Source organism: Homarus americanus, unplaced genomic scaffold, assembly GCF_018991925.1.
Source record: "Homarus americanus isolate GMGI-L3 unplaced genomic scaffold, GMGI_Hamer_2.0 scaffold25483, whole genome shotgun sequence".
NCBI classification, from domain to species: domain Eukaryota; kingdom Metazoa; phylum Arthropoda; class Malacostraca; order Decapoda; family Nephropidae; genus Homarus; species Homarus americanus.
In genome coordinates, this window is record NW_024726235.1 from 5,881,244 (window position 1) to 5,902,759 (window position 21,516).

The 21,516-nt window shown below is 39.1% G+C and overlaps 2 protein-coding genes across 2 annotated transcripts in view; both read left to right on the plus strand.

The window, feature by feature from the left end:
• The window catches only part of LOC121865473 (E3 ubiquitin-protein ligase MIB2-like), a 93,608-nt gene extending 88,201 nt beyond the window's left edge, over positions 1-5,407 (plus strand). The window contains 1 exon segment of the mRNA XM_042364945.1: positions 3,217-5,407. Coding sequence (XP_042220879.1) covers positions 3,217-3,446 — 230 coding nt within the window. The 3' untranslated portion in view covers positions 3,447-5,407.
• A 14,875-nt stretch (positions 5,408-20,282) lies between these two features.
• Positions 20,283-21,516, plus strand: part of LOC121865474 (GPI transamidase component PIG-T-like) — a 28,139-nt gene continuing 26,905 nt past the window's right edge. Inside the window, exon 1 of the mRNA XM_042364946.1 lies at positions 20,283-20,772. Coding sequence (XP_042220880.1) covers positions 20,577-20,772 — 196 coding nt within the window. The 5' untranslated portion in view covers positions 20,283-20,576. The remainder of the gene's footprint in view (positions 20,773-21,516) is intronic.

Below are 21,516 nucleotides of genomic sequence, written 5' to 3' on the forward strand. Positions count from 1 at the left end.
GTATTGTATATATGTGTGTGTGTGTGGAGACATACACATAAAACACACAAAACACATACAAATAAATAATAATGGGTAAAATCCTATCACAAAATTAGAATTTTGTGATGGAAAAGTTATAAGTAAGCACGGTATTGACTTGAGGGTAGACTAATATTTTTAATACATTTTGTTGTCTTGTTTCTGATTATTTGTGAGAGGACTTTCCTATTATATTATTTGTATGTGCTTTGTGTGTGTGTGTGTGTGTGTACACACACACACATATACAATACAGGTGTTCCTCTACTTACGAAGGAGTTACGTTCCTGAGGCTTGTTTGAAAGCCCAACTTTACTCTTGTAGATACCAAACATATTGTAAAAAATTAAAAGATTATGGTATATTTAGTACAGCTATACCCATTAATACAGCCTTAAAACCTGGCTCACTCTTCTCCTCTTAGGTAATGTTTGTTCTATCTGGAATTTTCTTCAAAATAATCCAGTCTCATCCACATTAAACACCTGTTCTGGCAGGTAACCCCCCTTAGTGATGATGTTTGTATCTCTGAAAGTTTGTAAGTTGAACATTCTTAAATAGAGGAGCACCTGTACAGGTAAAAGAAATTACTGTCTCCAGAATGAATGGACCACTGTCCCGGCCACGAAAATGCCAGCAACTTTAAAACTACCCTTAGACATTCTTTGGTACATCCAGGGTGTCATCCGCAAATAATCAAGGTCCGCAAATTGTCATGGTATGCTGTACTGTAATGTGGAAATGTTGACTCACTTTATTTCATTCAAGCTGATAATTCATGACTTTACTTTTGCTTCTTATGGTGCTCTGTGCACTTCCAGATCATCTTGGTTGGAAATTTTTATGCAATATAAAATGATAATTAAATGAATTAATTAGGAAATATATAAAGGAAGGCTAAAAATATGATGATATTATATAACAAGTGAGAATTTGTGAGTTAAATGATACAGTACTAGGAAGATCTGTCATGATTAACTTCTATGATGAAGAATTTACATTTAAAAAAATAATTATGTTCACACAGTAATTATAAATAGAATATTATATGTGGCAGCCAAGGCGACTTTTTGGAACCACTCGGTTATTTCAGACTCAGTCTAAATTCAAATAGTTTATTGATTGATTTTTTTTTTTTCGTAGAAATTAAGCCGAAATCTGAATTATAATGATCCTAATTAAAGAGGGTACAGTGTAATGGGAATATAGCTGAAAATCTATAGAACATACTGACATATACAGTATTTGTTTTTAATGATTATGTGCACTCTTGAAATACCGATGTCTAAATTTTTATTTATTTTTAGTTACTGTATTTAGCTGACTACTATACCAGGCTAAGAAACCACTGCCCCCCAGCGTATTACTCATACATAATGTTCGAGTAATATTGAAATATTGCAAATAAATCCGTGTAAACTGTTAAGGGTTAAACGACACCTGTACGTGAATGTGATGTTTAGACTTGATTCTACTCTTTATAAAATGTTAATTATTTCTGTTGCTTTATATGTTTCATGTCATTTGTCTTGATATACAGTAAGATCTCATATTTCACATTTTTGAATTTCGCGAGCACTACCTTATGTAACCAAATCTTATATTTGGCATAATATATCGTGAATTTCGCGAGATCCAGCCAGCTGAATGCTGGCTACCATCTTGAATGACGTCACAGCCCTCATACCAGTTTCAGTCGTTTCTGCTACGACGCGTGTTTTGTCAACGTGATTGATGAATAGGGGAACACTGTTTGTAAAGCGCGAACTTTTACATACGAATGTTGGCTATAGTGCGATTCCATCCTCAAAGTTTTAAGCGTAGCGCAGGGTTATGCAATGTTTACAGTTCACGTTCTACATCACATGTTTAATTGATTCGTGTCTTTTGTTTGTCAAGTGTTTTTTGAGAGGTACTCTAAGTTTTTATTTATTTTTTTCAAATTTAGCTGTTATCCATAATTACTGTATAAAAAGAATGTTTCGCAATGAGGACTAATAATGGTTTACACCAGCGCTTCATGTTTACATCACGTGATCAGTTGAATCAGGCGGTTTCTGTCAATTACTCCGTGATTTTCGCTATTTTCTCCAATTTTGTTGTATTAGCGATGAATATGGAAAGACAAGGTAAGAAGAATGTTTCCAAGAAGCTTTCTGTTGATTGAATTGCCGGTGGTGAACATAAAATAGGTTTACAAGAACGCAACTATCGCGTTGTAGCCCGCGCCATCCTAGCGACCACCCGGGCTGTTATTGTGCACTTTTTTGGGTGGTGCTACCACCTGTCGAGTCAAGATAATGGCCTCTACCTCTACTGGGGGTCCTACTGGTGCTGGTGGGACAGACCCACCTAAGCGGCCAAGTACTGAAAAGGAGAATCGGGACTATCATAAGGGAGTTAAGTTTGCCAAGTACTCGATGCAGGATAAGAACATAAGAATGGAGGAAACTGCAGCGGGCCTATTGGCCCATACTGAGCAGTCCCATTTACACCCAACCCCTATTGCTCATATATCCATCCAACCTATGTTTGAAGCTATCCAGCGTATTCGAGCTAATGATGATATTTGGTAACTTGTTCCACTCGTCCACCAGCGTGTGATTAAATTACTCGAGGAAGGCCTAAAAACAAATTTCCGGAAAGCACAATCAAGTCTATAAAGGCAGAATTTGTATCATTTGGAGGTTATAAATGGCAAAATTTGAGGTTGATGTAGAGTGGCCAGTCTATATTGTTATTTTTTCCATTAGTTTATGTATTTGCATTTGGCAAATTTGAATTTGGCGCAATTTTTCCAGTCTATATTACTTGCGAAATACAAGATCTTACTGTACATAATAAGTAGTGAAAAGAGAAGAAGTAGTGGTGAATGTGTTCTCCGAAAGCGTGAATTTTTTCGCGAGTTTGACAGTAAATATTATTTATTTCAAACATTTTTCCACTCCTTTCTTGAGAGTTAATGTTTCAAGCAGTTATATCTTTACATACATTAAATCAGGCATTAAAGTGAGTTAGAACTGGGTATCGTTAACAGTTATACAATATATGGGTTTATTTGCATTATATCAATATTAATCGAACATTATGTATGAATCAGTGAGTTGGGGGGCTGCTTAGCTTAGTAGCATCAGGTAAGAAAAAAAAAAGACCAGGGTCTATTAGCTGTCCAACTTGTAAAACTATAAATTTCAGATGGAAGAATAGTCTCAAGCAAGTCAAGACAGCCCTCAGCTGAAAGATTGAGGTATTTGGAGACCAAGATTGCTGAGATTGAGGAAGCCCATTGTTGCAGCATCTGTATGGAGCGTCGACGCAATGTTGCATTTTTGTGTGGTCATGGTGCTTGTGTTATATGTGCTCATACCCTCAAGACTTGCCACATGTGTCGTAAACCGATATCCAAGAAAATTAATCTTTACTAAATTTAGTTCATGTGGGTCACTAGGAATTGTACATACAGTATTCAATATTTATACATTGAAACAAATGTGATATTGCCAAGACTTGTTACTTGTTTCTTACAAGGACCTGGGTGGTCCTTCTCTCCTGTGGTGGGATCAGTGTAAATAATAAAGTGTCTCATTGTAGGTATCTTTGTGGACCAGGTGATACTGTTAATTGCTACAGCCATTAGTTACTTACCATTAACTATACCCATTTCAATAATGGGAAACTATAGCAAGTAATTAAGAATATGAAACAAACATGGTGCTAGAACATTTTATTTGAAAATAAAAATGTATTTAATATGCAGCAATGTATTGCCAGTGATAATAATGAAAATAGTACTGAGCAAACATCATATGTGCTTTGTGAATTACATATTAGTATGATTATAATTATCCAGTGGTTTTTGTGTTGGGACAATATGAACTCTGATATAGTGCTCTTGGTGACGACAAGGAAAAGATATAAAGATTATTACTGTATGGTCATTATGTGTTGTCAGTGCATTATTAGACTGGAGTGTGTAGCATCTATTGTATACATACTCTTCTTGCCAAGAGATGGGTGAGCAACTCCTGCTTTGATAACTAAGTGTTTATTGTATGTACTGTACTACTGTGTCTTTTCCGTCTTTCTCTGCAGTCTTGAAAAACAATGACTGATCTGGTAAAATCTCTGTCATAAGCTCTTTTTCAATATCCTTGACATAGCATAAATAAAATCATAAATAAATTATTTTGATGGAGAATTCTGAATTTTATATAAATTTTCACTGTCATCTCACAAAGGAACTTGAATTGCATGCAGTGAAATTTAATTATTTTATATGATGATGTTTAAACTTCAAGCTGTTCGGGCAAATCCAGAGCCCTGTCTTTTTTCAAATATTTCTTTCAAGTGTCTTTCTCATACAAGGCTTAGATTAAGAAAACTTTTATTGCCTGATGTTGGTCCAAGGAGACTTTCTGTACTCATCATGTCAACAAGTTACAACCCAGGCTAACCCTTGATGTTGATAGCTGGCACTATTTCAAACAATAAGTAAACATTTCCTGTAACAAACGTAGCTCTTGGCAAAGGGTCTAGGAGTCAGAGATTTACCATTTAAGGCTGCGACCTACACAACTCTTGGTGCTACAGTGGCTTGCACATCAGACCTTTCCTTGTCAATCATTGGGCAAACTATAATTTTCAGTATCATATCTCAGTCTAGCAATCTCCACACTTAATACAAGTCATTCTCTGGATAGCTCTACTTCATAACAAAGCTGAGTTGTACTTAACCCCTTATTTAGTACTGGTTGATATTAACAGCTATATGCACATGCTGTTAGTGTGTTGGCAGCATTGAGCTTATTATTGTGAAATGATTTTGTATTCATTATCATAAATCTTTAAAAAAAGTCTGAAATAATTTAGTAAGTTATTAAACTTTGCATTGTATTTGAACTTAGTATTTATTGTGGGTAATTTATGTTGTCATTTAATGCTACAGTATTATGGCTTCAGACATTCTCTCACTTCATATTTCCCTCCTTAACAAGATCATGCAATTGGAAACCCATTATGTTCCTGGATCATCCACTATTTACCCCAGAAAGTACTGTATACAATTGAAGTACAAAGTCATATAAATGGACATGGTAATGTCCTATAAGAAATATAACCACAAACTTTTGGTTCACCTCCACTTGCCTAAAACCTTTTAGGACCAATAATTAGAGAGAAATTGGCAGATAAATCAACTTACAGCACATACAAGAAAGCCTGAGCAGCGTTGAGCAAGTACATGTTGTAAACAACCAAGATGCTGTGTCACTCAGCGTGTGCTTTTGTAGGTGGCATCATTTAAAATAATTATACTTATTAGTATTATTGTAGGCTATTATCAGTATTATTGTTATTCATTAAACATAATTAAAATGTGAATTACAAACTCTTGAGAATTAATGTCCTGGTATTTCCATGGGCCTCACATTCATAAGCTAATAACAGAGGAGAGCATTTGTTACTATAACAACAAAGACATGCAAGATTCCTCACCTCCTCCAACCTTGATGAAAACATTTTGTTACTTGTGTTATCCCTGTGCAAGTTTTGTAGATAAGTTTACCTATTAGAATCATTAATGTATTGTACTTATCCACCCACACTGAGGAGCCATAATGAGAGATGTATTGGCACCATCTTTTGGTGAAACTTACCAACACCAAGAAACCACAAGAATTGGAAAGTTGGAACTGTGAAAGAGGAAGTCGGTGCATTTTACTAAACAATGAGATTTGGAAACTGTGATTTAGGAAACCATGATCAGTGAAGGAGACCTATGTAATCAGCATGGGTTATGACTTCCTGAAACAAAATTGATCAGGATTACTTTGCTAGCTCTGTTTGTTTGGAACAAATGGAGAGACTACTACGTACAATTTTTTTTTTTTCCAGTTATGGGGTAGACATTCAATTTTTTTTACATTTTGGAGTAGCTGCTCTTGGGTAGATACATAGGGTTGTTAAAACTAATTGTTTGAATTAGTGCTTAGGATTAATTTGGGTTGCAATCCATAAACTTAACAGGTAAAAACACAAGACTCCTTGTCCCAACTTTGCTATAAAATGGGATTTCCAGGATCAATTCTTTATTTTTCAGCTATTACGCTTCATGCATAAGTATCAATGTTTCTCATTGAATGAATGCAGTGGGTAATTTTTTTCTGAACATGCTGGGGTAGCATACTTATATGTTACAAAATACAGTTGTAATCCTAAATTAGTTTCAAATCCAAGTAAAGATATTACAGTACAGTACAGTTCAAATATTCCCCAAAATCTTTGTTGGTCAGCACAGCTCTTTAAATATTGAAAACATAAGAAGTAACCCTTAGGTGGAACCTGATGTCTTAAGTTAATATGTCATGTAAAACAAAATAGTTTTTTCTTTGGAAAACTTTGATTTAATAACTCGAGACATTGAAATGAATTTTCCTTATAAATAGTGGTGTTTCAAACAACAGGAAACTATTGAATGACTATACATTTTCTATCTGATTAAATATTTTTCAGTATAGGTGGTCACTTGTCAAAGCAGCGAGAAGAATACAGTGAACCCTCACTTTACGCGGTCAATTGAACCCACGGAGGCCCGCGTAAAGCGAGAAACGCGTAAAGTGAACAACATAACATATGGGATTAAATGAAATAGAGACCGGCTGACTCCCAAACTCCACTTTTTCCGACACAATACCAATGTTCTAGTAAAAATAACATCTTAATTTTATGATGGTACATGCACACAGTTAATACTTAAAAGAAATAGAGAAATACAGTCGCAAAGTTAATGTCCATTCAAATATTGGACTCAACTCCCTCCCCCTCTTCTCACACTCCTGGCTCTTCCCTCTCTGAGAAATGTCTGGGGGAAAACCACTAGATTTTAAGGTATAGTAACAAATAATACCTCAAACTAAAGTTAGGATAATATAATTGACATTGCTGGATTCCTTGTAAGACCAGGAATATTTTGAATATACCAGGTAAATGTCATATATTTTGCACAAAAGATAACATATTTACTCAGAGTAAACAAAATACTTAAAGTAGATCTAAAATTTTTATGTCTAATGCAAAATCTATGATGTTTATATTCAAAATGATCATCAAATTGTAAGAATTCCAGCAATATAAATTATATTCTGGCCCGGTAATTTGTATGAATTTTATGAGCTAAAACAAATATCTTCAATAAATAAACAAAATATACTTACCGAAATACTATCTGTCAATCAAAATACCCCACCTCCCCCCTCTTCCCACCTGCTCCCTGGGTCCCTCCCTCCCTCCCTACCCCTCACCCCCACCTTCCCTCCCTACCAGAGAAATGATTGGGTTATAACAGTATATTTACATTTTTAGTAATAAATAATACCTCAGACTAAAGTTAGGATAATATAATTGACATTGCTGGATTCCTTGCAAGACCAGGAATATTTTGAATATACACTTCATATATTTTGCACAAAAGATAACATATTTGCTCTGAGTAAACAAAATACTTGCATTAGATCTAAAATTTGTATGTCTGATGCAAAATCTATGATGCTTATATTCAAAATGATCATCAAATTGTAAGAATTCCAGCAATGTAAATTATATTCTGGCCGGATAATTTGTATGACTTTTATGAGCTAAATAAAAAAATTATACTTCACCCGCGTACATGAGTAGATGCACCGCGTAAAGTGGGAATTCCGGTTCTGGCAGGGTACCGCGTAAATGTAGAAACGCGTAAAGTGAAACCGCATAAAGCGAGGGTTCACTGTATTGATACAGTATTAACTGTTAAGATTGGAGGTACAGTGCATGTAGTTTACACCATAGAAATAATATTCACAAATACTGTACATATACAGGTATCCCTTGAGATATGAATGGGTTAGGTTCCCCAAAAACTATTTGTTTGGTGAACATTTGTATCTCAAATAGAAAAACATATGGGAAATATTGGGTTCGGTTCCCCAATGACAAAATCACCCCTATATCACACCCCAAAAACAACGATATCTATTCACAAATGAGAACAAAACCAACTTAATTAATGATAAATAGTACACAGCTACTTTAATTTACTGCTAACACATGAAATTACTACGTCACATGAAAAAAAAAAAAAATACTGTTTAACTTTGGTACATTACCTTATGGGAGGGCATAACACGTGCAACCCACGCAGGATGTGAGGGAGGTTCTGTTCCCGGTGATTGCCAGGCTAAGTAGTTGAATGTGTCACATCACCCACAAGATGGTTTGTGTGTGGAAGAAGCTATTTTTACATAAAATAATATTTACTGTACCAGTAAATGTGAAGAATGAATAAAAATAATAGGAATAAATAAAAGAAAAGAGAAAAAATACTGCATTGCCATTTGGCAATCTTGTCGCTAGCACGAGACAGCAGAGCCTAGGGAGAATGCCTCTCCCTAACTTTTGTGCTAGCTCCCACACACATAATAAATGGTAAATCCCTTTATATTTTTTACCTTTATGATAATAATTATTATTTTTGCACATTCTGTATGAAAGCTTGTATACGCATGTAACAGTAAAAGGAAAAAGCCGTTTTTTTCTAAAAACCAGTTTTAGTGATATAGCTCGGAATGCGACGTCAGCATATGTTACCTAGGTATGTTAATTCCTAGCCAATTCGCCAGGCCAGCATACAGGCAATTAAAACATCTAATAATTACTTAATAAGTAATATTAGGAGGACACGTCGCTATGTGGCATTTAATTGCATCTGCTCGAAATAACGAGTTGAAAAAGAACAATAACACTGCTCAAAGCTTGACCTGGTGGGAGGAGGCTGAGATCCCTGACACTGCACCCCATTTCCCCTTCTGTGGACATAGGTATGAAATGTTTATGATTTTATGCCATATGATAATCATTTCTTTTATTGATTTTTTGGCACATTCTGTATGAGTGATTGTGTATGCATGTAACAGTAAAAAATACAGTAACAAAGAAAATTATGTACTGTATATCTAACCCAAAATTATGTGTTGAACAATAACATAGCTCACAGCTTAGCTTCACCCGCTCTGGGTGCCGAGTCGGAGACTCCGCTACACAATTACTGTACATGCCGTTTCCATGGATATTATTTCTCGTTATCCCCCATTTATCGATCATTTCACATTAACAATGGGTTTTGCAGGAATGCATCCCAATTGTTAAACAAGGGATACCTGTACAGTATTTTGTGCGTCAGCAAGTTTGGCCGGACGATGGCCATCATTCATGTAAAAGCAAAATATCATAAGTAGAGAGATCGTAAATCAAGGTTTACCTGTTCTGTATAAGCGGGGTCATGTACTTTGGATAGCGTACTCTGCGTCTTTCCTATGCAGTACAGTATTTTCTTTATTCATAAAGCACACTTGCACATTGGAAAGACTTTTCCACAAATTCTGTGGTTACTTAACATATAACAATGGCATTAGCACTTAGTCGTGTGAGACGTGGGGGGGGGGCAATTTCTGTGGTCTGGCACCAGTCAGGTCCTAAGGGTGCCAGACTAGCGAGTTTCAACCTATACTACTACTGTATATTGATATATTTCTTTTAGGTATAAGTACTGTACACATACAATAGAATGCAGTATGTGTAAGTTTCTTTCATTTCAGCTTTAATAGTCAAATATACTGTATGTACAGTATATAGTACAGTAGTTTATTTCAAAATTTTGGGCCTAAATGGTATTTTTTTTCTTTTCTTTTTGGAAAATAAACACCTTTTATCATGGAATTGGAAATTTATATTTTAAACTACTTCAGTACATCCAGAATAACACCAAAAATCAGTTAAAAAAATATAGGTGTCAATTATATAATTACAATTGCAAAACCAATTTAATTTTTCCATGAAACATTAGGATAAGTAATTATCAAAACTATAACTTTTTAATCTCGCATCATTAACTCTTAAAGCCCAAGCAACATAAGACCTGCCGAACTCCCCACGCGGGCATATTTCGGCAAAAACACTTTTTTTTTTTTTACTCTCTTCCATTGTCACCTTATAAATTATTCAACTTTCATTGTACTGTAGCATTATTGGAGATCTGTCTGGAGTGTTGACGAGCAGTGTGAATGATGAAAGATGTTTTGTTTGAAGCTAGTGCATACAGCCCAGAGGGAGCAGGAAGTGATGTTAACAAACACTTGCAACACACAATTCTTACTTGAAGTCACCTTTATATCATAGTGCTATCTTATAACTACTACAAAACAAAATATTTATTTTCCTCAAAAGTACTATAAAATACTTAACAGTAGGAATAATCAGGCAGCACAAAACTTATCACTATTTTCAAATATATATGCTGTGTTACACGTACAGTTGGCTCCACTCCTGACTTTACCACTTAGCATTGTCAATCCTCTATCTCCCTCAGGTGTAAACTCCCAAACCCTTAAGTGTGAAACTGATTCATTCACTAGTGAGCGGGAGGAAGAGTGGGGTGTGTGTCGAGGTTGGTGTCTCTTTTGGGGGGCGAAACATAGTACAGTACTAGGTGGTGAGGAGGGAAAGTGTATATCATTTGGAAAAGATTACAGTGCAGAATAACACTTTGATAACAGGGATTTCGTTAGCTGAGTTTAATCGTGTAGCGCGAGCCAGGTGAAAATACTATAGTTACAATGGGATAAGAGGGGGATGAATTCATGTTCCAAGTAAGGTGTTCCTTTGCAAAAGGGAGCATTTATTAGCAAATGGATTATGGATATGTTTGAATCTATATGAGATGAAACTTCCCTTGCTAAATAAAATCGTCTGGCAGTAGCCAGAATAAAGGAGAATATGAAGACGTCGTACTGAAGGGATTAATTATCAATCAAAACCATCGGGAAGTGGGCACCACATTTATTGTAATACAAACGATGTAAACAAAAGTACTGTAGTTCAGTTGGCAGTTGTTCCGGTATAAAATCAGCAAACCACATACAGTAATTTAATTATGCCAAACAGATTAAATGGGTAACAAATATTGACAGTATCATTATTATTTTTATCAAATGAGCAATTAATGAGACAAAGCGATATAGCTTTTGCTTAAAGGTCTTAAAAGTAATAAAGTTTCAATATTTGTGCACGAGAGAGAACCCTCAACTCCACCTGCCCTGCCTCCACCACCCAACTCCTACTCTGGGTTGCAGACAATTTACAGGGTAGAATAATGTTGTGTCCTCTCATTTCCATGAGGCAGTTATGATGAGAATACAAATACAAGTGATACCCAGTATTTCAAGCAATGGTCATGATCTTATGCATAAAATTATTTATAGTATAAGACGTGGTAACAAATGATTTATTGCATCCTACCCACTACCACCACCTCTACCTCTGCCAATAACAACCACCAACTAGCTGTTTTACTCCATTAATTCAATTTTTTTTAACATAATTGTTGTTCACTTTTGTTTCTTTTGATAAATGTTAAAACATTATTAACAGGTTGACAGTCTAAGTTGAAATGTTGAGATTCCTGGTTAACAGTAACAAAAAAATAAGAACAAAAAAACAATTGGCTATATACAAGGGGAAAGTAGTGGAGGCAAGTGTACCAGTACAGAACCTGGAAACAGCGAGACCCCCCTCAACATCTCATTCAGGAGGAGCCGAGCATCTTGTAAACGGAGTCATCTTTGGACACCCCACAAAATATGGTGAGTTTAGTAAACAAGGAAGCTACTGAGAAAGGAGGAAACCAGAATTAATACCAAGATTAGAAATGTTACCGAGGACTATTTCCAACTTAAAAGTCATGTACTGTGCACAAATACTGACACTTTTCTTGATAAGAGAGAAGAGTGTGAAACCTTACTCATGATGCTCATGACACATCAACCTGATATAGTAGGAGTTGTAGAACTATTATACAAGAACAAGAGAATCGACCCAGAGGACTATGAGTTCAACATAGATCCAGTAGATATGACTCATTTACAAACCCTCTCGGACAACTTGCAAAAGGGGTGTGGTTATTTATGCTAGGCAAGAAATTATAGCCAGCCGGGTGAGGGTACAAGGCGAGGGTATTTTGAAGAAATGAAGTGGTGTAAAATTAAACTAAGGAGGAGAGACTTACTCATTCTTGGGTGTACTGTATCTACAGTTCCCCAAATTGTAGCTTATTAATTCAAAGGAACTCAAGAGCCTTCAGGGCCAGATTCAGGAGTGGGCAAAGTGGGCAGCTGCCCAGGGGCCTCCACATATTACAATATTTTATTTATTTGTTTATTCAGTTGGATTATTTTTATTTTCATTCTTTAAAAATTCATGTTTATCTATTCCATCACGTAAAACTATGTTCAGCAAGAAGGGTGATAGAAATTAGGCTAGCTACTCATTGAAATTCATGAATACCTGGTTATATACAGTTAATTAAAATTTTCTCAATGTTCTAATTTCCTCAATATAACTGCATATGGCTTCAAAATTTTCCAAAGAATTCTTCAAATTTCAAAAATTTCCCGGGGGGGCTTACAGCGCCCCCCGGAACTCCCAGATGTTTAGGCTCGCTTCACTCGCCACCCCACCCTCTTGGGTAGTTATAATGAGGGGGGCCTCCACAAAGAGGCTGCCCATGGGCCTCCACAGGTCTAAATCTGGCACTGAGAGCCTTAGTTGACAATGCAACAGTGCTCAACCCTAACACTAACCCACCTCCTGGAGAAATGAAACCACACCAAATTACCATAATCCAAGCACTTTTTTTGTAGCAACTCTTTTGAAGATCCAACTCACTACGGAGGGGAACAATCACCCAAACCGCTGGACCTCACCATAACTAACGAGGAGGGTATGGTGGCCAAGTTGGAACATCTAGCCCCTGTCAGCACCAGTCACCACTTAACGTTGTCCTTCAAATTCAACTGTTACTTGATTCATGATAAAAGCAGGCCAAGGTTCAAATATTACAAGGGCGATTATGATGGAGATGAGGGGTATTCACTGGATCGACTCACTGAGATACAAGAATGCAGACACTATGCTGGATATCATACTCGGTAAAATTAAATATTTCATTGATAAATATATACTCAAGACTAAACCCATTGCCTCTAGGAATACAAGGACACTTACACATGAACCATGTGGCGATTGACAAAGTTCAGAAAGAATCTCAGAAGTCAAGAGGTGGGTTATGACAAATAAAGAGCAGGACAGGAGGATATATGCCATGCCAGGTCCAGAAACCAAGCAAAGTCAAAGTGAAGAAGGACTGAAATAAAAGTTCCAGAGGCAGATTACAAGTGAGGTCAAGTCAAACCCAAAGGCAGAATGAAAATTAAAAACACAGACTTAGATCAGGAAAAGTCGGAGGTGTTAAAAAAAAATTTCTGGGTGCTCTCAAGAGAGGTTGCAAACAATCTTCCTGCATTTGAGGAAAGACCGTGTGAAACAGCACTGACCCATATTGTGTTCTCAAAAGAGGACATAATGAATAAATTGTCAAACCTAAAGGTTCATAAGAGCCCTGGGCCTAACATGATGCATCCCAGAGTGTTTCGAGCTGTGACCCCTTGTGGGGCGGGCGTCCACCAGCTCCAGGTATGTCAGTGATAATACTACTTGCTTAATGTTTGCTTCTTCTGATCTATAAACATTGATGGTGCAGTGAGTAGGATAAAAATCTTTGCTAAGAAGGATACATTTAATCAAATACACAAAATAGTTATAATGCAGCTGCCTTGCACCATGCAGGGCTGCCAATACAAGACCCCGAAGTTGTCTGAGACAGGGGCCATCCGTGTGCTTGAGATGCACCAGACAAACGTGTACCCACCAGCGACGACTGCCACAGTGCTAGTTGCGACCATGACAGGAGGACCCAAACCACAGAAGGCCACGCGACCCGAGCTCACTGCTGGCCTGACTGAGGACTGAATCTATTTCGTGGACCGATGGGCCACCTACAAGACAGTCACTGGCCTGACTGGGGACATGGTTGTGGTGCAGTTCCTGGAGTGGTGTGAGGAAGCTCTTCGCAGAGAACTCCATAAAAAACTGGGGGGCTCTCCACCAAAGATGAAACCCACCTCCTCTGTGAAATCAGAAGACTGATGGTGAGAGAAAATAACAGGATAGTGAACAGGGTGCAACTGGGCCATCTGGTACAGGATCAGGGCAAACAGGTGAGATATTTTGCTGCCAGAGTCAAGGGTAAGGCATCTGTCTGTAGCTATAGTGTGAAATGCACTAGGACTGCGTGTGACACAGACGTTAGCTACACACACGAGGTCATCTGAGATCAAGTCACGCGAGGCCTGCTCAAGGTGGATATTCAGAAGGATCTACTCAGTCACACGAACAACAAAACCATGGACCTCGATGCTGTTTTGACTTTTATCGAACCCAAGGAGTCAGGTCTGAGATCACAAGGTCTCCTGTCTGACCACATGGCGGGACTCCACCCCAAGCTATCGTAATTCCAATGACAGAAGTGATTTGGGGTGGCAGACATCAGCCCAACCTTGAAATGTGCCGACTGCAGAAAGAAGGGACATGGGGCTAGGGCCAAGCCTGACATCAGGAAGGAAAAGTGCCAGGCCTGAGGCAAGAGATGCTTGTTGTGAGGTAAGTCTGGACATTTTTGGTCAATTTGCCGGTCGGGCCAGCTCAAGCCAGATGGGACAGTGGTGCACAACCCCGACAATGCTGGAATGACGACATGGGACATCGGAATGGATTCCGACTTCATGTCCCTGTTATCAATAACACCATGAAGTAGTCCAGCCACAGGTGCCTCATAGTCAACCACTGACTATGGCACGGAGCCAGGGGCTAGGTGCGTCAGCAGGCACCACAACAGCATGGGTGTCGTTTAATGCACCCATGAGTTGGGCCTACCGCTCAGGAATAGCCACCTGAAACTGGCCAGTGATGTCAGATCCTGGAGGCCAGACACTGGAGGCCAGACCACCGTTGCTGACCCATTCCTCCTGTCACTCCTCGGGTTACAGCTGAGCGATCAGCTGCTGGTCAGCCAGACCATCTGCACAGTGGAGAGCAGCTGGATGAGTCTGATGGGTAGGGTCTTCATTAACATTACAGGAACTGTCAAGGGTGGCCATGATAGATCCACCAAGCAGCTGTGCTACATTGCCAAGGACTACCCAGGCTTATTTCTCAGTCGACAGGCATCATTTCGGAGAACTTTCCGGCGATTGGAGAGTTTCCACAGAAGCCCTGGGAAATGGGAGAGCGGCAGCCAGCATAAAACCAACGGACAGTACGGGTACAATGCAAGTGTCCAAGGAGAGCACAACCGCCTCCAGTACCGAGTACACTCCCATTCAAGCCAGTCCATGAAAACCTCAACAAGCTCCAGCAATGGTTACTGGATAGGTATGCCTCCAGTGCAATAAACATATGTGAGCACCAGAATGGAGAGCCACTGGAGATCTTCCTCAAGCCGGACACAAGGTCAATAGCAGTAGACACACCGATACCAGTTCCGCTGCACTGGCAGGATGAGGTCAAATGAGGCCTGGATAAGGACGTAAGGATCCAAGTCCTGGAGGAAGTACCGCCAGGGACCCCAACCAAATGGTGCCACTGGATGGTAATCATGGCAAAAAAGGATGGGTCACTGCGAAGAATGGTCGATTAGCAAGCTCTCAACTAGGAGTCATCAGAGATAATGATGATACGGAGGGTAGGCTGAACAATGATAAATTTTGTTGGGCGTTGTTGCAATAAAGGAATACCCCTGACTTGAATATTGGGCTATCACCAGCCCAGATCATCTTAAGTAAGCAGATAAAAGACTTCATTCCTGTAACATGCGATAAGTTCAATCCTCGGAAAGTATGAAGAACAGTTGCAACTGAGCAGGAGTGAGCTTTGCGAAGGCGCCAGCCAGGTCACAGGGGTTGAAAGATGGTTGGAACATAACAAGAGCCTACCGCCCCTGGCTATCTGTGTCACTGTCCAGGTGCAGAATCAGGAGGGCAATTGCCCCAATAGGTGGGACAGAACCAGTCAAGTAGTTGAGGTGCTGGAGTATGACCAATACAGAATCAAAATGCATGGTTCAGGCAGAACCACGTTAAGGAACAGGAAGTTCCTCAGGAAGATTGAGCCGTGTATTGTGGACCAGCGCATCTCTGATCTCCTCCCAGGCACCCTTGCCTTTGGAAACACAGGTGCCACCTGGGTCTCAGCCAGCCCTGGTACAGCCACCACCACCTACCATACCTGTGACAACACCTCTGCAACAGATGGACCCTCAAGCCGGTGATTACAAGTCGCCGCCTCTGATGCCTGTTCAGCCACCACCTGATTTGGAAAGCCCACAATCACGCTCACAGACAAGTAAGCCTCAGCGGACAATGGCCGTGCAGTGAGAGCAATAGGGACACGAGAGGCCATCAGAACCAGGTGTCCGTAGGAGGTCTATTATGATTAGGAAGCTGCTGAAGAAGCTTAGCTATTGCATGTGTGGGAAGACCTACTGGTTCACGGAAGCTTCCCGCATCTCTTAGAGCCAGTGGTTCTCAACCTTTTTTACTCCATTTCCCCCTTGAGGAATTTTCAACATCCTCGTGGCCTCCTTCATTTTTCTCCCAGAACAGACAAGCAGACAAGTGATAAACACTAAAGAATGATAAAGACGGACAGATAAATAGGACAAGAGTTAAAATGGCAAACACACGCACACATTCACATACATAACACGCCCATGCACTCACACATAAAGCACACATACAGTCATACACAAACATGCACACAAGTAAACATTCACACTCAAGCTAGCAAGCTGAAGTGTACTTCCTCTAAGCAAGAACACGCCTTCTTTGACAAGCACTGCCCAACTTGGAAGAATGAGAAGAATAGTGAGTCATACCAATTTAGCACTAAAAATGGTAGGATTATATAAGTAAAGAATGAGTATGAACAGCAATGGCACCAATAAATAAGGAAATAATAAATAAAGGAAGTGTACAAATATTTCACCCACGTAAAGCAGCGACCACATGAAATATGAAACAAAATAAGTAACACCAATTACGGAGAATATTATGCTTGAGTCAAGCTCAAACACAATATATAGTTCAGAGGCCACCTTGAAACATTCAACTTAATTCATTCTTCTCAGCACGGGTTCACCCAGGGACGTTCTTGTCTCACAAATTTGCTTAGCTTTTTCTCAGAAGTATTTGAAGCGGTAGATAATGATAAGTCATATGATATAATTTATTTAGATTTCAGTAAAGCATTCGATAGAGTCCCTCATGAGAGATTGATAAGGAAGGTAGAAGCACATGGAATAGGTGGATCAGTATTAAAATGGATTAGGTCATGGTTAACTGGTAGGAAACAAAGAGTCAGCATAAATGGATTAAAGTCAGACTGGGGTGCGGTCAAAAGCGGAGTTCCCCAGGGATCTGTATTAGGCCCTCTGCTGTTTGTTATATTCATTAATGATCTTGATTTAGGCATAACTAGTAGGATTAGTAAATTTGCAGATGATACCAAAATGGGGAGAGTGATAAATTCAGACAGTGACTTTGAACACCTTCAAAGAGATCTAGATATCTTACATGAGTGGTCAGTAGACTGGCAAATGAATTTTAATACTGATAAATGCAAGGTACTACAGATAGGGAAGACGAATACAAACGTTAAGTATAAACTAGGTAACACGGAAATAGAAAACTCAGTTTGTGAAAAAGATCTAGGTGTATTTGTTAGCAACGACTTGAAACCTAGAAAACAATGTATTAGCGTTCGCAACAAGGCAAAACAATTCTTGGGTTCATATCTAGGTCTGTGAGTAACAGAACTGCTGACGTTATCTTGAAACTTTACCTAGCATTAGTGAGGCCACACATGGATTATGCGGTTCAGTTCTGGTGTCCTTATTATAGAATGGACATAGATTCTTTGGAGAGTACAAAGAAGAATGACAAAATGATCCATAATATTAGAAACCTTCCATATGAAGAAAGACTGAAAAGCTTAGGCTTACATTCATTAGAGAGGCGTAGAGTTAGGGGAGATATGATAGAGGTGTACAAGTGGGTAAGTGGGATTAACAAGGGTAAAATGGAAGATGTTCTGAAGCTCAGTAATAACGAAATAACTAGAACAAATGGCTTTAAATTAGATAAATTCCGATTCAGAAAGGATATAGGCAAGCACTGGTTTGGTAATAGAGTTGTGGATATGTGGAATAGGCTACCGAGTGCTATAGTAGGATCGGGGACGCTAGGGAGCTTCAAGACGAAGTTGGATAGGCACATGGAAGTGCTGGGATGGGTGTGAAAGGGATCTGCCCTGTATGGGCCAGTCGGCCTCCTGCAGTATCCCACTTTCTTATGTTCTTATGAGACAATACACTCCACTATTTTCGTGATGGTATCCCAGGCCAGACTGAGATCATTCGGTCCTATTGTGGGGTACGAGAAGTTTGGTTTAAACTCAGGATGGGATGGAGAAAGGAAACTCACAATGTGCTCTCTGTATACATGTTGTATTGGATGTACAATGCAGCTTGGTGCTGGGAAGGCAGCATGGTTACAAGTGTGATGTAGAGAGAGCTGGTTGGTGAGGGTGCTCAGAGGAGGACAGCTTGTGGGTCGCCATGGTCGCCGGCGGGAGCGAGGGCCGCCAGGCAGGAGTGGAGGAGATGTTACTTGAGGACTGGCTGTAGGTAGAAAAAGCTAGGTCACCACGAGGTCAGGTCTTATATAGCGGAGGTAGGCGTGGCTTAATAGTTGACCTCCGTGATGTATGGCGGCGCTGGTTGACCTAGGCCACGAGGCATACACTGGGGAATTCGCGGGGTCGGCTACTCAGCGACAAACAGCGTTTGTAGGGGAGAAATCCACTACAATATACCCCCCCCCCCTGTATTTAAACAATAAGATTCATTATAATCTCATGAAATTGCTCATTTGTGTGTTATCATTGTAATTTCTTACTTTTCTTTTTACATTACCGTATACTGTAGCATTACAAAATGCGTATGTCTGGAAATTAACCTAAATATAAATTTAACAAAATATTCTTTTTTTTGAAAACCACTAACTCTTATCACAATTAGGCTGAAATCATAAGTATGCTACTTAAAATTAAGTTCAAAGTGGCAATGAGATGCAGCGAAGTTAGCGAACGTCGTCTTGTCAGTACTGAGTACTCAATACAGTAGTCAGTAGCTGTAGTAGATACAAGCACCTGGCATTGTATTGTTGTAGTATTTGGTAACCCAGGAACTGGATGGCAGCCTGATTGACACCCAGAGTTGCCAACTTAGCGACTTTGTAGCTAGATCTAGAGCTTTTTGTTTTTTTCTAGCGACATTTTAGAGCGATTTGCGACTTGTCGCAAATCTAGAGATATCCACAGAAATCTAGCGACTTTCTGGATACTTTTGGACTGTCCATGAAAACTCAGTTTTCCTAATTTCGAGCCACAATATATAGCAACGGGGTTACAGGGACAATACATTTGAACGGGTTGAACTCATAAAACAACTTGGTCAACGCTTACCTGACAACTTTCGTGTGCTGCAGTCTATTTCTTTTCTGAGTGCCGATGAATGCTTGAAGCCTTTTAAATCAGATATACTTGGTTTGGCACACTCATTTACAGAAGATTCCAGCACCCTTACCAAGATTGATTTCCAGTGGAAAAAACTGCATCACACAATCTGGACAGAAACATCTAACACCCTAAAATTGTGGTCAGAAGTGGCAAATTACAGAGATGCGACCGGTGAAAACCCTTACCATGATCTGGCTGAAATTGCACTCGCTGCCTTATCTCTTCCGCATTCAAACGCAGATGTAGAGCGGACATTTAGTAATATGAACTTTGTGAAATCAAAATTGCGCAACAAAATGAAACTATCGACATTAAAGGCAATTCTTACAATAAAGTATGGGTTAAAAAGACAGAACACCTGTTGTGCAAGTTATGAACTTCCTAGTGATATTTTAAGAAAGATAGGGACTGTGGAGGCATACAGTTACAAGATATCTGCACGAGAACCTGAACCAAACACTTCACATGCTTCCAGCTCTACAGTTGTTCACACTACGAAGAGGACTGGGATGCAATTACTGTTGAATAATAGGTAAGTGTGCACATTAAACTTTAAAAAAAATAATATTTTTATTTTTACATAATGCATTTTATTTATACTGAAGGGGGGGAATAATAGCGAGCGACTTTCCGTGGAAGATTTAGCGACATTTAGCTACTTTTAGGTACCAGCCTAGCGACATTTGAAAATCCGAGTTGGCAACACTATTGACACCCTGCTGCCTGCTACACTCAAAACAAAACATTGCAGGGAGAGATGTCGGGCCTAACCATGGCATATAACAAGAAACTAGAAGCTCTGTGTATTATGTAAAAAGTTATTATGAAAATGTGAACTGCATTAAACAAAAGTAGAGGGTATTTTATTAATAGTAAACTGGGAGGCGGCGAACTTATCAGGTGAAGTTGGTTGCTGGGTATTATCTTTGGATTTGATCCTGAATTGAAGTACACGTTAAAGTGCTGTATGGTGACATAACTCAGTGTCTGGGACGATGTGCCACTTTCATTTCCTTTTGGTGATTATTTGTGGACCATGGCTGATGGTCCAGGGTCGGGATGACAATACCTTCACAGAGGAGCTGCTGATCAGGCCATTGTCCACTGGCCATGTGTACTCTCACTTTGAATTCACTACCACCTGGGCAACGCCGGGAATCAGTGACTCCATTAATAATTATCGTGACTTTGGTAAGTGATGGATAAAAGTTTATACAGTACATGACATTGTTTTCTTTAGTTTAACAAATTAATTGACAAAGCTTGGAGTACAGTTTGCCTATTCTGTGTAATTCAGTCAGGTCTTGACACTGAGGGTGTCAGATTCATGTGGGTGATGTCACTGTTCACTGCCATGCAGGACAAAGGTTCGTACACAAAGAAATACATCATACAATAAGCCAGGTGGCCTGAAGTCTTTGACATTAGTTCTCAAACTGTAAAGCAGTAAAATTGAGCTTTCCTTGGGTAGATTAGGAAGTTAAGTTAGGTTGGTTCATTTTATCATTAATAAATCGGCATTATTGCAGTAGTGGACCGAACTAAATTTTTAATTAAAAACACGTTTTCACATAGTTCAGACTATTCTTAGACACTTCTTCTGGGCAGTGGATATTTTACCGTGACTGGCTAAGTTCCAACTAATGCTATTTTACCGTAAGTGCGCTTTGACTGGCTAATCATCCCTTACTGATTAACGACACGACAACTTTATTTAACCGTGACACTGATGGCATTTATTTTTTCGTGAGTCGATCGTCATGTAGCTGTAAACATACCTAACCATATTTCTGTTGTGCCTGGAAACTTATTATAAAAGCGGCGGCATTTACTAGAACCTAATAGAACCTGATCTAACCAACCAAAGAAACTTGCCTAACCTTACCTAACTTAGCCAATCAAAGCACACTCATGGTAAAATAGCATTGGTAGGAA